Source organism: Siniperca chuatsi, linkage group LG17, assembly GCF_020085105.1.
Source record: "Siniperca chuatsi isolate FFG_IHB_CAS linkage group LG17, ASM2008510v1, whole genome shotgun sequence".
Classification (NCBI taxonomy): Eukaryota; Metazoa; Chordata; class Actinopteri; order Centrarchiformes; family Sinipercidae; genus Siniperca; species Siniperca chuatsi.
In genome coordinates this window covers 18,203,156-18,215,736 of record NC_058058.1, presented here as the reverse complement: position 1 = coordinate 18,215,736, position 12,581 = coordinate 18,203,156, and the positions used below count along the sequence as shown (strand labels likewise).

Here is a 12,581-nt window from a genome sequence, read left to right as displayed (position 1 = left end):
AGACAAAGGAGTGTCAGGTGAACTCCAGCTGTTAAGTGACGTAAAGGCACGTTAATACACGATTTAATGTGCTATTGTGTGTTAATGTAGGTTACCATTGTTGTGTTTCTGTTTTTTAACCTCACTCTCATATTTGGCTTCAGTAAAAGATGACATTTATTTTCACATCAATTACACGCTTGTTACACGTTCATTCTGCCCTGCAGTCAAAGCAAACTATATGCTGTTTGATTTCTAAATTGAAATTACAACCACCAAAAACAACAATGCCACTTTTCATCTAATCTCTGACCACAACACTTAATAACTTTTAAAGAACAAACAGTCAGATAAAGTCATACTCCACCATGTAACAAGCTCTCAGCTCTAGAAATAGGCTGTTATAGGCCTATTTCTAGAGGATTTAGGGATGCAGCTAAGGATTCTTTTCATTATTGAGTAATGTGCCAATTATTTTACTGATAAATCTTTAAAGAATGAAGTGAAAAATGCCTCTTACAATTTCCTAAATCCCAAGTGATGTCATTAAATTGCTTGTTTTGTCTGAACAACACTCAAACAAACAAAACCTAAAGATATTCAGTTTATTATCACTAAAAACAAAGAAAAGCAGCTAATTGTTAGCTGGAATGTTTGGTATTTTTGCTTGAAAAATGACTCAAACGATTAATCAGTTATCAAAATAGTTGCCAATTATCTTGTTGTCAGTCGATTTATTGGTTAATAGATAAATAGTTTCAGCTCTACAACAAACTCCTTAACATTATTACCTGTTGTGGATTGTAGCAAACAGTTTGCTCATACATAACAGCCAGTAGATATGGAGATACAGTATGTCTTAATAATCTGTCCAATGACAGATTGTTTGGTGCTTTTCCTCAGCCATCCTGGTTGCAAAAGATGGCTTTACCCACAAGTGCTGACTGTTTGCTGAAACGATGAGTAAGTGAGAGAAGTTGTGTGATTGCACCCAGACGGAATGAGCGAGTGGGTGAACGAATGAGCATGTGTTTATGTGTATGTGATTCGCAGAAAGCTCTGCTCAGTCAGTACACCTCTGTTGTCCTTGTGGCTCTCTGAACCACCTTCATGCCTTGTATTTGTTTACCCAACAAAACAAATTTCCTCCTTTGCATAGGCATGAGTCTGTCACTTCCTGCCTGGCGTTATTTCTATAGCAAAAGAGGGAAGGGAAAACATAAAATAGGGGGGAAAAACATCTTTGAAAGGGAGAGAGTTAGAGTTAGAGTTGGGTGTGTCCTGAAACTTAGAACCGACAAAACTAATGGCAGTGTTTGGAGTTTAAAGGAATGTCAGGACCGACTGGGAGAAAATGGGTGTTTATTGCTGACATGCAGAGGTGTGATGCTGGAAGTAGAACGTGCAGGAAGAACGGACCGTGTTATCCGTGTTTGTATCTCACATCTTTTCATTGTCAAACCCAGGTGGATTCCCTTGTACTTAGCTAAGCAATGCACAATTGTAGCCCCAAGACAACACACCCTAGCATACCTGACTAGAGACAGACTCTGAACCACGCCTGTCTACACACACACACAGAGATACAGGGAGGTAGCAAACATGAAAATGCACCAGACATATATTCTGATGATGACTTTCAAACATTTTCTACTAATACTACAATTTAAATCTTATTTAAAAAAAACTGGGATGATGAAGAAGAGACAGCGAGACAGTCATAAATAAGATAATGTAATGGAAGCTGATACATGACACTTGTAAGTCTGGGTATGCCAGTATAGCCATTTATACCCCCTATCACATTTCTGTCACTCACAGTACAGAGCAGACAGTGTCATCTATAGGTTAGATATGGCTACTGCACACTGAGCAGTGAGCTCACGTGGACTTCTGTTTAACAAAGGAGCAAACAACATGAATTGCAGGGAGGGCCCTAATGATGTTTTAACTGCATAAGAAAGTCTGTCATTTACTAAGCTTTGTGCACTATGCAATTTGACCTAAAGTGTTAAGGGGGGAAGATGAAGAGAGACCACACCCTTCAGCTAGAGGAGCTCTGTCTTAGAAGTTGAAGTGCCCTTGATCAAGACACTGACAGGGTCCCTGTTCTATAGCAGAACATGACCTCTGATCCTGGTCCATATTCACTCACTAGGGGGCCCGAGGTGTGGGCCCTACTTATTCCCTTGTTTCTCCCACTCTGTGTGTATTGTGTTTGTATTAGTTAGTGATCAGTACCTCGTTTTAACTTGATTAAGCACAATTTTGTTTTGTGAAATGCACCATTTACTAAATATGAAGCCACAGCCAGCAGCAGGTTGGCTTAGTTTAGCACAAAAGACAGGAAACAGCTGTTTAATCCTGATTTTTTTTTTGATGCCGGATACAAACTACCAGCAACTCTAAAGATCACTAACTAACACATTATATATATTTTTGTTTAATCCCTACAAAAAACAAAGTGTAAAAATGACACATTATGGTTTTGTGGGGGGTTATTCGCTCTAAATCTCTAAAGCAAAAGCATATTTCCCAAAATGTCCTTTAAAACTAAATTTTAACTTGGGGCCTCAAGGTTAGGTAATAACATAGATTTTGTCTTAAGGGCCCTATCATTTCAGTTTATTTTGCGATGTAGTGGTGCATACATATTAAAAAACACATTTGCATTGAATTAAATTACCCCAAACTAATTGCCACAACCTGGAGTCTTCGGGGCCCCTGAGTTGTCTGGTGCCCTGGGGCAGTCGCCCACTTTGCCCGGTTGGTAATCCAGCCTTACTTTGACCTCTCTGTGGAGGAGGAGGCGAGCAAAAATAAAGTTTCTCAGAAGGGATCAGCACTCCATTTCATCATTACTGTACTGTTGCCTCCTTATGCTATAATGTTCCATGTCTGCAGAGGGCGATGTTGCACAGAAGTGATGCAGTGTGGGGACTCAGAGTCAACAGCTGCAGATCAGATGTCTCAGCTCTCTAAATTACTGACTGGCGACTTTGTTTTAATGACTCATAAATCCCACATTTTTTGGTACTCTTGTTTATTGATTTGTTTTGCATTGTGTTAGCTTGAGTGACTCTAATCCATACTTCATGTGCACATGAGTGTTTTTGTGCTTGCTTTCATGTTTTGGTGTGCTCATGCAGCCCTGTGCGGCCTATCACAGTTTTTAGGGTGTTTGAGTTCCTGAGTATGAGTGTTATCTTCTGTTCAGCTCGGTGATCTTAAGGAATTCTCGTTCTCTCTGTGTCATTATGTGATTGAGGCTGATTATGTGCATGCAGACAGTTTCTATCAAACTCGGTAGATCAAAGGGATGCCCTCCCAGTACACACACACAATCTCTATCCTTTACACAACCCCCCTATTCCTCCCCCTTATCTCCCCCTCCACTCTCTCCACCCTTTCAACAGGGCAATAGCATGCTCAAATTTTTTCCAGATGTCAAGTACCTCCCTTCTTCCTTTTCCCTGCTCTATTCCCTCCATTCTTAACTCTAACAGGGCAGAAACCCTGAAAGTTCTGCCCCCCCTGTCGTTTGACATATTGGTCTCAACGACAATACATGACCCCAGGAGGTCAGGCAGGAGAGGCTGGAGCTCTCCCAAAGCAGAAAGGAATGCCGAAGCAAATGCATTTCTCACATTGCACAATGTGCTAATGTTGTTGCAATCAGCCGTTTGGTCCACGGTGCATTTCCAGGGTGCCAGCTGTTTGTGACATGCTCTTTTGCTTTGATTATGATGAGATTGTTATTTGTTTTTGAGCAGAGCGATAGTTAGTGTCAGTTGCTGCAACTGGACTCTCTGTCTCCTCCTCTCTTTCCCTCCATCTTGCCCTCCTTTTCTTCTTCCCTCGATGGGAACCAACTGTAGGAGTTGAGCAGGGGAGCAGTGGGAATGTGGAAGGTTACAAGCATGGGGCCCAGGTGTTCCCATATAAAGAAGAGAGGGCCACACTCAGAAATATATCATTCCATAAGTTTACTTAATCATCTGTCTGGAAATACACAAAATGTTTTCAGCCATCCGGCCTTCATCAGTGTGTACAAATGCAGGGATACAATCCCTACTTAAGTATGTCAGGTAACAGGTGAATGCAATCGCTAATCACTGCGACTTCACCCAGAATGGAATGCATATAACCTCAAAGTCAATCATTGCTATGCATTGAAACTCTATACATGTTCACCTTAAACAGTCAGTCAGACATTTTGAATAATAATCATTAAAAATATATTACAAAACAACCATGGTAATCACTGTGGACCGAATCAGGTTTCTCACCGTTCATAAAACAGATTAAACCAATAGTTGGCAAAAAAACATTCAAGGATAAAACAAGGGATCATTATTACTTCCAAAAGATTCATCATTTGTTATTCAAGCCACATGTAATATCCGCCACAAAAAAGTTTTAAATCATTTTCTTAATTCCTTGCAAATTGTGTCCATTCTACTTCTATCATTTATTTGGGTGCACCTACAAAGTGCTGCATCTTCTGTATAACATACAGTATACAGAGTGTCTTCAATCTCTGCTCATAGCGACATGTCAGTGGATCCACAGACACATGTTGCACAGAGGGGATGGAGTCTCTTTCACCATCTCCCTCTAAGTGCATAAACACACTCACTCATCTACTCACAAACATACAGGCACACACACACACACACACACTGTCAATGTGTGTGAGCATGGACTAGATGTATGATTCCCGGCCTTAGCTAAAGCACTTAATGATCCTAGCAGCTGTTGCGCATGTAAATTCTCCTTACACACACACACGCACGCAATCCCACCTCCTCATCGCCTCTTTTCCTTCCCTTCCTTCCTTGCATATTGATTCTTTAAAGCAACTAAGGAACACTTCAAATAGTAGACGTCACACAAAGAAACACATATATGCTCTTAAACAAGCAAAAGTGCACACACACGCACAAATGGACCCACGCAACCTGTCAATTATTATTTTGAACTATTTCCTATTGATTGAATCCGTGTTGTAGGGCCAATCTGAGGAACAAAGCTGCTGTTAATCTTCATTGACGCCCATCCTTCACACTTCATATGTGCTAGTTTCATGCAGTGTTACATTACCAGGACGTGTCCCAGACTGATTGTCTCTCTGATGCAAGCTAGGCCCACAGGGAAAAGTGAGCTGCTGAGATCCCTGCATTCTGACTTACAATAGGATGCACATATTTCCACCAGCACAACTTCCTGCAAGCTTGGTTTGTCTGCGGCTCATTAGTCCCTTACACCGTCAGTCCTGCTGCGTGTGTATATATGTGTTTTGTATGTCTGTATGTGTGGTATCCATGATAAATGATCACTTCAAGAGTATCACCTACTGTGTTCAATGTGATTTTGTAGTCCTTAGTGCTGAATCCCTACTTGTGTGGTACTTTAACATTCATTTATTTCATTGAAATCTTCTGTGAAATCTGTATTAAACAGTATTTGACTGAAGACCAGTTGTGGAAAAGTACTCACATCCATTAAAGGAATAGTTTGACACTTTAGGAAATATTTGCTTTCTTGCTGAGAGTTAGATGAGAAGGTCGATACCACTCTCATGTCTGTATGGTAAATATGAAACTACAGCCAGGAGATGGCTATCTTAGCTTAGCATAAGGACTAGAAACACAGGGAAACAGCTTGCCTGGCTTGGAGCCTGGGGATAATGTGTTAATTATTGAGCTTTAGGGGTGCTGGTAGGCAGATTTTGTTACCTTTGGACAGAGCCAAAGGTCCAGTCTTTGTGCTAAGTTAAGTTAACCAGCTGCTGACGGTAACTTCATACTTACCATAAAGATATGGGAGTGTTATCAATCTTTTCATCTAACTGTCATCAAATAGCAAAGCAAGCAAATAAGCCTATTTCTCAAAATGTCGAACAATTCCTTTCAGAAGTAGTACAAAATAAAAAATGTTTAATTGCATTGAAAAAGTATCAACATTGAACAACTTACTCACTTGATTTGGAGCTTTTGACCGCAAGTGAAAGGACACTTACTAAACATCATAATTTTGCATGTAGAGGTGTAAAGGTGTAGAGTCATTGTGGGATTGTTAACAGAAAGTAGTGTGTGCCATGGACAATACTTTTTTCGTTCTATTGTGGAGTTATTGAGGGCTCTATAAAGTGATACATTTACACGCACAGAATTCGGACACTCAAATAAAATGGCGGACAGTAAATGCAGTGCAATATATAGTAAATAGGGAGTGATTGCGGACACAGCCCTGGCATTGCTGGGACACCTGAATATAATGCAGCCCTTGTTCATGCTGGTAATTACACCTGTGCTTTTCTTATTTTGACAAGTGGAAATGCCTGCTGTGAAAGGGGCCTCTGCAGGAGAAGAAAAAGCACAATATCTCCTTTTGAAATATAGTGGAATAAAAATGTAAGAAGTTACAAAATGTAAATACTCAGGTACTTGAGTAAATGTATTACTTTCTACCTCTGCTGAGGATACAGACAATGAAATATAAACCATGTATAATGATTCTTATTGTTGCTTGTGAAACTGCACATCATAAAAACTGACTTCATTCCACACACATTTGCTCTCCCTCATTCATAGAAAAGCTGTTTAAACACCTGAAGACTGTGCAAGAGAAATGTAACACTCCTAGACGACCTACATAGGCTGCAACATCAGCTCATTTACATGCACACACACACACACAAACTTGCACTGACCTGGATATTCTTTATTTCAGGCAGACATACTTTCGCACAGACACACACACAAAAATTTGTCTCTCCCATGAAACAGGCACACTCAGGTGCAGACAGATATACATGCCCTTCTCTCTTTCTCATTCTCTCTCTCTCCCCCTGATGGAATTAGGTTTCTCTCCCACATACACACTCCTCTCTCTGCTGAAATGTCATATGGCTGGTTGATTGGACAGTGAGAGGCCCGCTGGGAGGTGATGAAAGGATGGCCTGGTGAAACCAGTCTGCAGCCTTTATTGTGTGCAGGCACAGTGGCAGACAGCTCTGTACGGGGTCCTCAAAGCTGCCTATTGTGCCAACTTCTTAGTGAATCTGGGTCAACTCCAGAACACTTTTTCCCCTCACAGCAATCTCTGTCTACATCAGTCTAACATTGCACTCACGTTCCTCCTCCTCTGATCCCCTGCTCTCACTTTCCTCAGGTTGTTTTATCATTTCTTACCCTGTTTCCATCTTTCATTCTATCTGTCCATCTCATTTACACATTGAGCTCTCTTGAGAATGAATCATTCACCCTTATCCTTCTCCAAATGTTACTACATTAAAGTTAAGCTCAAGTTATTTCTGATGCTGCAGTGAAAGCCAATCTATGTTGATGACATTTTTTGTGTATTCCTTTCAATTCTGACACAGACCAAGTGACTGCTATAAAACAACTGGACTAGTCCCACTGTGTCTGAGGCCAAATCTCTGAGTGTTTTCTCAATGTGTGTTCCTCAAAGAGAGCGAAAGAGAGACTGGAAAGGCAGGGATATTGGGGGGGGATTAGAGATGCAGAAATACTATGGAGAAATGGCCAGACAGGAAATGACCTCCTAGAGAGAGGGGGCTTCCCCAAGGGTTGTATTTCTCTCTGTCTCTCATACACACAGACACTCACTCATACACAGAGCTATAATGTCTGACTATGATGTCTACCAACAGATATGCATGAGAATGAGGCCAATCAGGGAGTGTTTAGGGCTTTTGCTCTGTGCTGGAAATGCAAGGAGCTACAACAGTCATCCATTAGCTCAGCTCTGGAAACCATTGCATCACTTGTATGTGTGTGTGTGACTTTGTGTGCATGAGTGAGTTATGACCGCTTATTCTTCCCTTGGTTGACAAATCTCTATTCATAGAGATTAAGATGTTGCAATTAAGAGTGCATGAAAAGTACTTAGGAAGTGAGCAGAGAAGTTGAAAAACTATGAATACAACAAATAAACAGTTTAAGTAGTTAGTTAAAAGTATGAATAAACTGTTGAAACATCCAGCCTCTGCCACTCCAAGTAGTATGAATGCAAACTTGACCAAAGCAAGCAAAAAAATTGCTGATTCAATTGTATGAAAAAATATTGTAACATTATCCACTTCTATATCATTAAAAGTACTAATATCATCCAGTTAAAAATGATGGGAAACATGACGGGTGGAGTCGATAAAAGGGTGCTTGAGCTTGTGTAATAGAGCTGTGGTCAAAAAAGGTTGGGAACCACTGATCTAGGCTATGTCAATGTAAACACTCTACCTCATGTGCCATGTGCAGATGTCTTGCCATTAACATTGCATGCTTTCAGACTGGACTGGAACATAAACCTTCATGTACACTGTAGGAAATCATTCTTCATTCTGCAAACTTCTGCACAAAATCTTTACATGCTCCACTCACTCTGCATTTATTTCCCCACTTTCAAGTTGGAGATCTTTAACTAAGATCGCCAGTCTTAGGTCTTAACACACACTTCACGACCCGAATTCCTCATCTGAAAATGTGAACCATCTGTGCTCCTTTTGGCCCCGGCAACACAAGGCGCGTTAATGAGAGAAGTTAAGCTGCATGATGATGGTGTTCCTACTGTAGGCTACAGGGCGCAGACTGGGCTGTTGATGTGTTGATTGTAGTTTATACGTACTCACTTTGTGTATACAATGTTGCCCAGATTGAATGTCCTCTGGTTAGAACAACACATCACATAGCTGAGCGACAGGTTACAGCTGTTTTTTAAATGATCATGTTTCATAGCTTATCAAAACCAATGACTATCAATTCAAGCGTTCTGTTAAACGTGTTTTATGAGCGACTCTGGTTTGCTCTGTCTGCACCCTGGTGCGAGGGAATCCAAGACTTCGTGGTTCTCTTGGGGTTCCGTGGGAAGGAAATCTTCCTGTCTGCTTTCTCCATACCAGGGATCCGATCCAGATCTCAGACCCCCGGTGGCTGCGGGGGCGCGCAGAAAACTCGGTCAAAGGGTTTCTCAATCTCTCTCTCCCTCCCTCTCTCACTGTAGAGACTCGTGTGTGTGTGTGTTTGATTACCTGCGTGCACGCGCAAAGCTCTGGATCTCGTGCGACAAGACTTGTGCACATCTGTTTTTGGCAGGGTCGCAGAGTTGCGGAGGAGGGACTACTTTAGTGTGTGTGTGTGTGTGTGTGTGTGTGTGTGTGTGTGTGTGTGTGAGCACGCTCTGCGCCTGAACTTTTTTTTGCGGAACTCTGTAATTCGCAGCAGATGACCACTTGGGGGGATGGAGGCTTTACTGGGGAGGTGAGCATTTCCTCAGACTGCATCAGAGCCCACTGCACAAATTAATTTGCTCTATAGATGATGCTGCTAAGTGATGGAGCCGCGTGCTTGATGTGTACGGCACTTTTCTCTCCACTTTTCAGAGTAACACGTGGATTATGGACGCGTCGATCTCCAGCGTGAGAGACGAGAGGGGCGACTGCACCTGAACTACACAAAGCGAATGCCGCATCAGTTTCTGGCTGTGCTAGCCGCGCTGTGGGGATGGATACCGGCAATTTCCTGGCGGGGATATGCTTTTTCCTGCTGTCTCTCAATGGGTTTATCTCTTCCTCACCGGCGACAAGCTTTTGTCCCGACCGCTGTGACTGTCAGCACCCGCAGCACCTCATGTGCACCAACCGAGGGTTGCGCACTGTGCCCAAACCCGCAGCGCGGGTGCCCGAGGAGGCGCTGATCTTCAGCCTTGGGGGTAACTTCATTGGTAACATATCTGCCTTCGACTTCACACGGTACAGTAACCTCGTGAGGTTGAATTTACAGTACAATCAAATCCAAACCATTCACCCAAAATCATTTGAGAAGCTCTCCAAGTTGGAAGAGCTGTACTTGGGACATAATCTTTTATCAAATATACCCGCTGGGACTTTACAGCCCCTGAAGAAATTAACTATTCTCTATGGAAATAACAACGACATTCAGAAAATCACACCGGAGCTCTTTGCCAACTTGGATAATCTTGTTAAATTGCGTTTGGACGGCAACTCAATAGAAGTTCTGCAGGACTCTGTTTTTAAAAGTTTGACCAGTCTACATTATCTCCATCTGGAATCCAACAAACTGCAGCATATTCACAGAAACGCTTTCTCTAAACTCACCAACCTGCGATTTCTAAACCTGGCCCACAACAAGCAGTCAGCCGTGCGCAGTGCCCTCACTTTTTCCCAACTCAAAGCTTTGACAACTTTGCTGATGTCTGAAAATGAAATCCAGTACGTCGGAAACCACGTCTTCCAAAATTTGAAAAAGCTGTCTAAACTGGCCCTCAGCAACAACAAAATCTCTCGCCTGGACAGCGGGGCTCTGAAGGGGCTGTCGAGCCTAAGAGAGCTTCTGATTGACGGCAACGAGCTGGAGGAAATCCCCGCCGGTCTCCTCGACTCCCTGCAGCGCATCGAGGAGCTGGACTTCAGTCGCAACCGGATTTCCAACGTGGACTCTTTAGCTTTTTCGCAACTTAAACACCTGAGGGTGCTGAAGCTGAAGAACAACATGCTCACTAGCCTGTCTGGGGACATTTTTGCCCTCAACAACGTGCTTTACGACTTGGATCTCCATGGCAACAACTGGACGTGCGACTGTCGCCTGCAGCAGCTGAAAAGATGGATGACTGCTGCGCATTCTCAGGGCAAACTGTTGTCTGTTTTTGTCCAGTGTCATCACCCAGCAACTCTGAGGGGGAAATATCTGGACTATGTGAACAGCTCCCAGCTGCAGCCCCTCGGGAACTGGACCCACTTGTGTAGGAGCCAAGCTGGGCCTGAAGAGAGCAGGGGAGGGAGTGTGTTGGTAAAGGTGGAGAGAAAAGAGATAGGAACCTCAGACGTGATAAAGCAGGAGGAGAGAGGTGAAGAAGACCAAGTGGAGGAGACAGAAGGTATAGATTTGAGACAGGGAGTCAGGGATTTGGTGACAATGAGGAAAGAGGGAGAGAAAAGGAAGAGGGAGGGACAGGAGACGGTAGGAATCCAGGGAGACCAAGAGGGTCCAGAGGTGGCAGAACCCTCTTTTTCAGTGGAAAGAAAGAAACCAAAGAAAGAGTCACTCAGCCCAAGGTCACGACCTGCTGCAGAGGCAGCTGGGAAACGTGCCAAAGGGAGACAAAGGTCAAATGTCATTTCTAGAACCGATCCACCAGCTATTTCCACACCAAGCCATGCTGGAAACCAGGACAGGAACACCACTGATCCGAACACAGGGCTCACCACCACCATCGCTCCAGTCCAGTTGGGAGAAAAATTTGATCTTCTGAGGTCAGATCAGGAGGAGGCTCTACCTGTAATCACAGATCCTTGTGTGTTCAACCGCCATTTCATCACTAATGTTTCAGTGGATCAAGTGACATCTAGTGCTGTAACTGTCTACTGGACCACCAGGGATCATCACCTCTACACACCAGGACCTGGACCAGACCTAGATGAAGTCCACTACCGGATTCTGTTTGACCGGTTTGGCACTCCAGATCGTTTCCCTCGCTATGTTTACACTCGTGGCACAGCTCGCTCTGTAACCCTTCGAGAACTCAGCTCAGATGTGACCTACGTGGTGTGCGTGGAGGGAGTAGTCGGAGGATCTGTGTGTCAGGTTGCACCCCGTGACCACTGTGCAGGGCTGGTCACTCTCCCCGAGGGATTCAGCCGCAGAGGCGTGCTGACCTCTGACCTCCAGCTGGTGACGGTGGCCACGCTGGCCGGGAACGCCGTGCTACTGCTTGTCATTGGCGGGGTCTGGTTGGGGCGGAGCCTGAAGAAGAGGTTGCAGAGGAGGAAGTCGGCAGTGCACGTGCGGCACATGTACTCCACCAGGCGACCATTTCGTCCCACCATGGCGACTGCCTCGGTGTCCACTGACTTCACCAGCTACCAAAGCAATCGACCAGCACGACTTGCTCCACTAGAGGAAGGGGACCTCATTGAGTTTCCTTGTGACCGCTTTCTGGACAGCAGCAGTGTTCGCAGAGACAGTGACATGCAGAGATTCTCTGACTAGAGCCATAGAAACGAAAAATGTTCCTGTTGTACAACAGGAAGACGTGAATTGGTTTGTGCAGCAATCTTTGGTCTAGCCTTTAAAGTACAGAAAATACACGCTGCAGTGTCACATTAAGAACATGGGTGTGTTTGTGGCTGTGAACAAACCAAGTCAACAATCCCACCATTTTGTGTTTTGGTTTTTTATTTGACCACAAGGAAGCTTTTAAAGTCACAATAGAACAGCTGAGCTCATCAGTGCCTTTTCAGACACCAGAGGAAGTCCAGTCCCTGTGACTTCCTCTTCCTGCTTTGCGCCTTTCCTCTTTAATTTCCTTGAACCTGCGAGTGTTTCTAAATGTGTGATTTGTTGTGATTGCCAGTGTGCACGCATGAATGATTCATCACTGATTTCAACTATGGTGCTAATATTGAGTTCATAGACATCATATTGTCTCATTTGTACAGTGTGTAATGATGGCTGCTGGTTGGCAGGAAAAAAACCCACTTGTTTTGTATCACGTCTATTATGTTTTATACTTTTATATATAATATTTCATTACATGAAGAAGTAAAATCCCCAACAATGTGA

General features: G+C 43.5%; 1 protein-coding gene across 1 annotated transcript; it reads left to right on the top strand.

The window, feature by feature from the left end:
• The first annotated feature begins 9,132 nt into the window (after nucleotides 1-9,132).
• On the top strand, nucleotides 9,133-12,581 carry tril (TLR4 interactor with leucine-rich repeats). Its single transcript, XM_044171116.1, has 2 exons — nucleotides 9,133-9,260; nucleotides 9,383-12,581. Exon 2 carries the CDS (start codon nucleotides 9,504-9,506, stop codon nucleotides 12,006-12,008), a length of 2,505 nt encoding a protein of 834 aa, XP_044027051.1. The 5' UTR covers nucleotides 9,133-9,260; nucleotides 9,383-9,503; the 3' UTR covers nucleotides 12,009-12,581.

Coding starts and splice junctions, on each gene's coding strand:
- tril (XM_044171116.1), top strand. CDS start 9,504: ATGGATACCGGCAATTTCCTGGCGGGGATATGCTTTTTCCTGCTGTCT.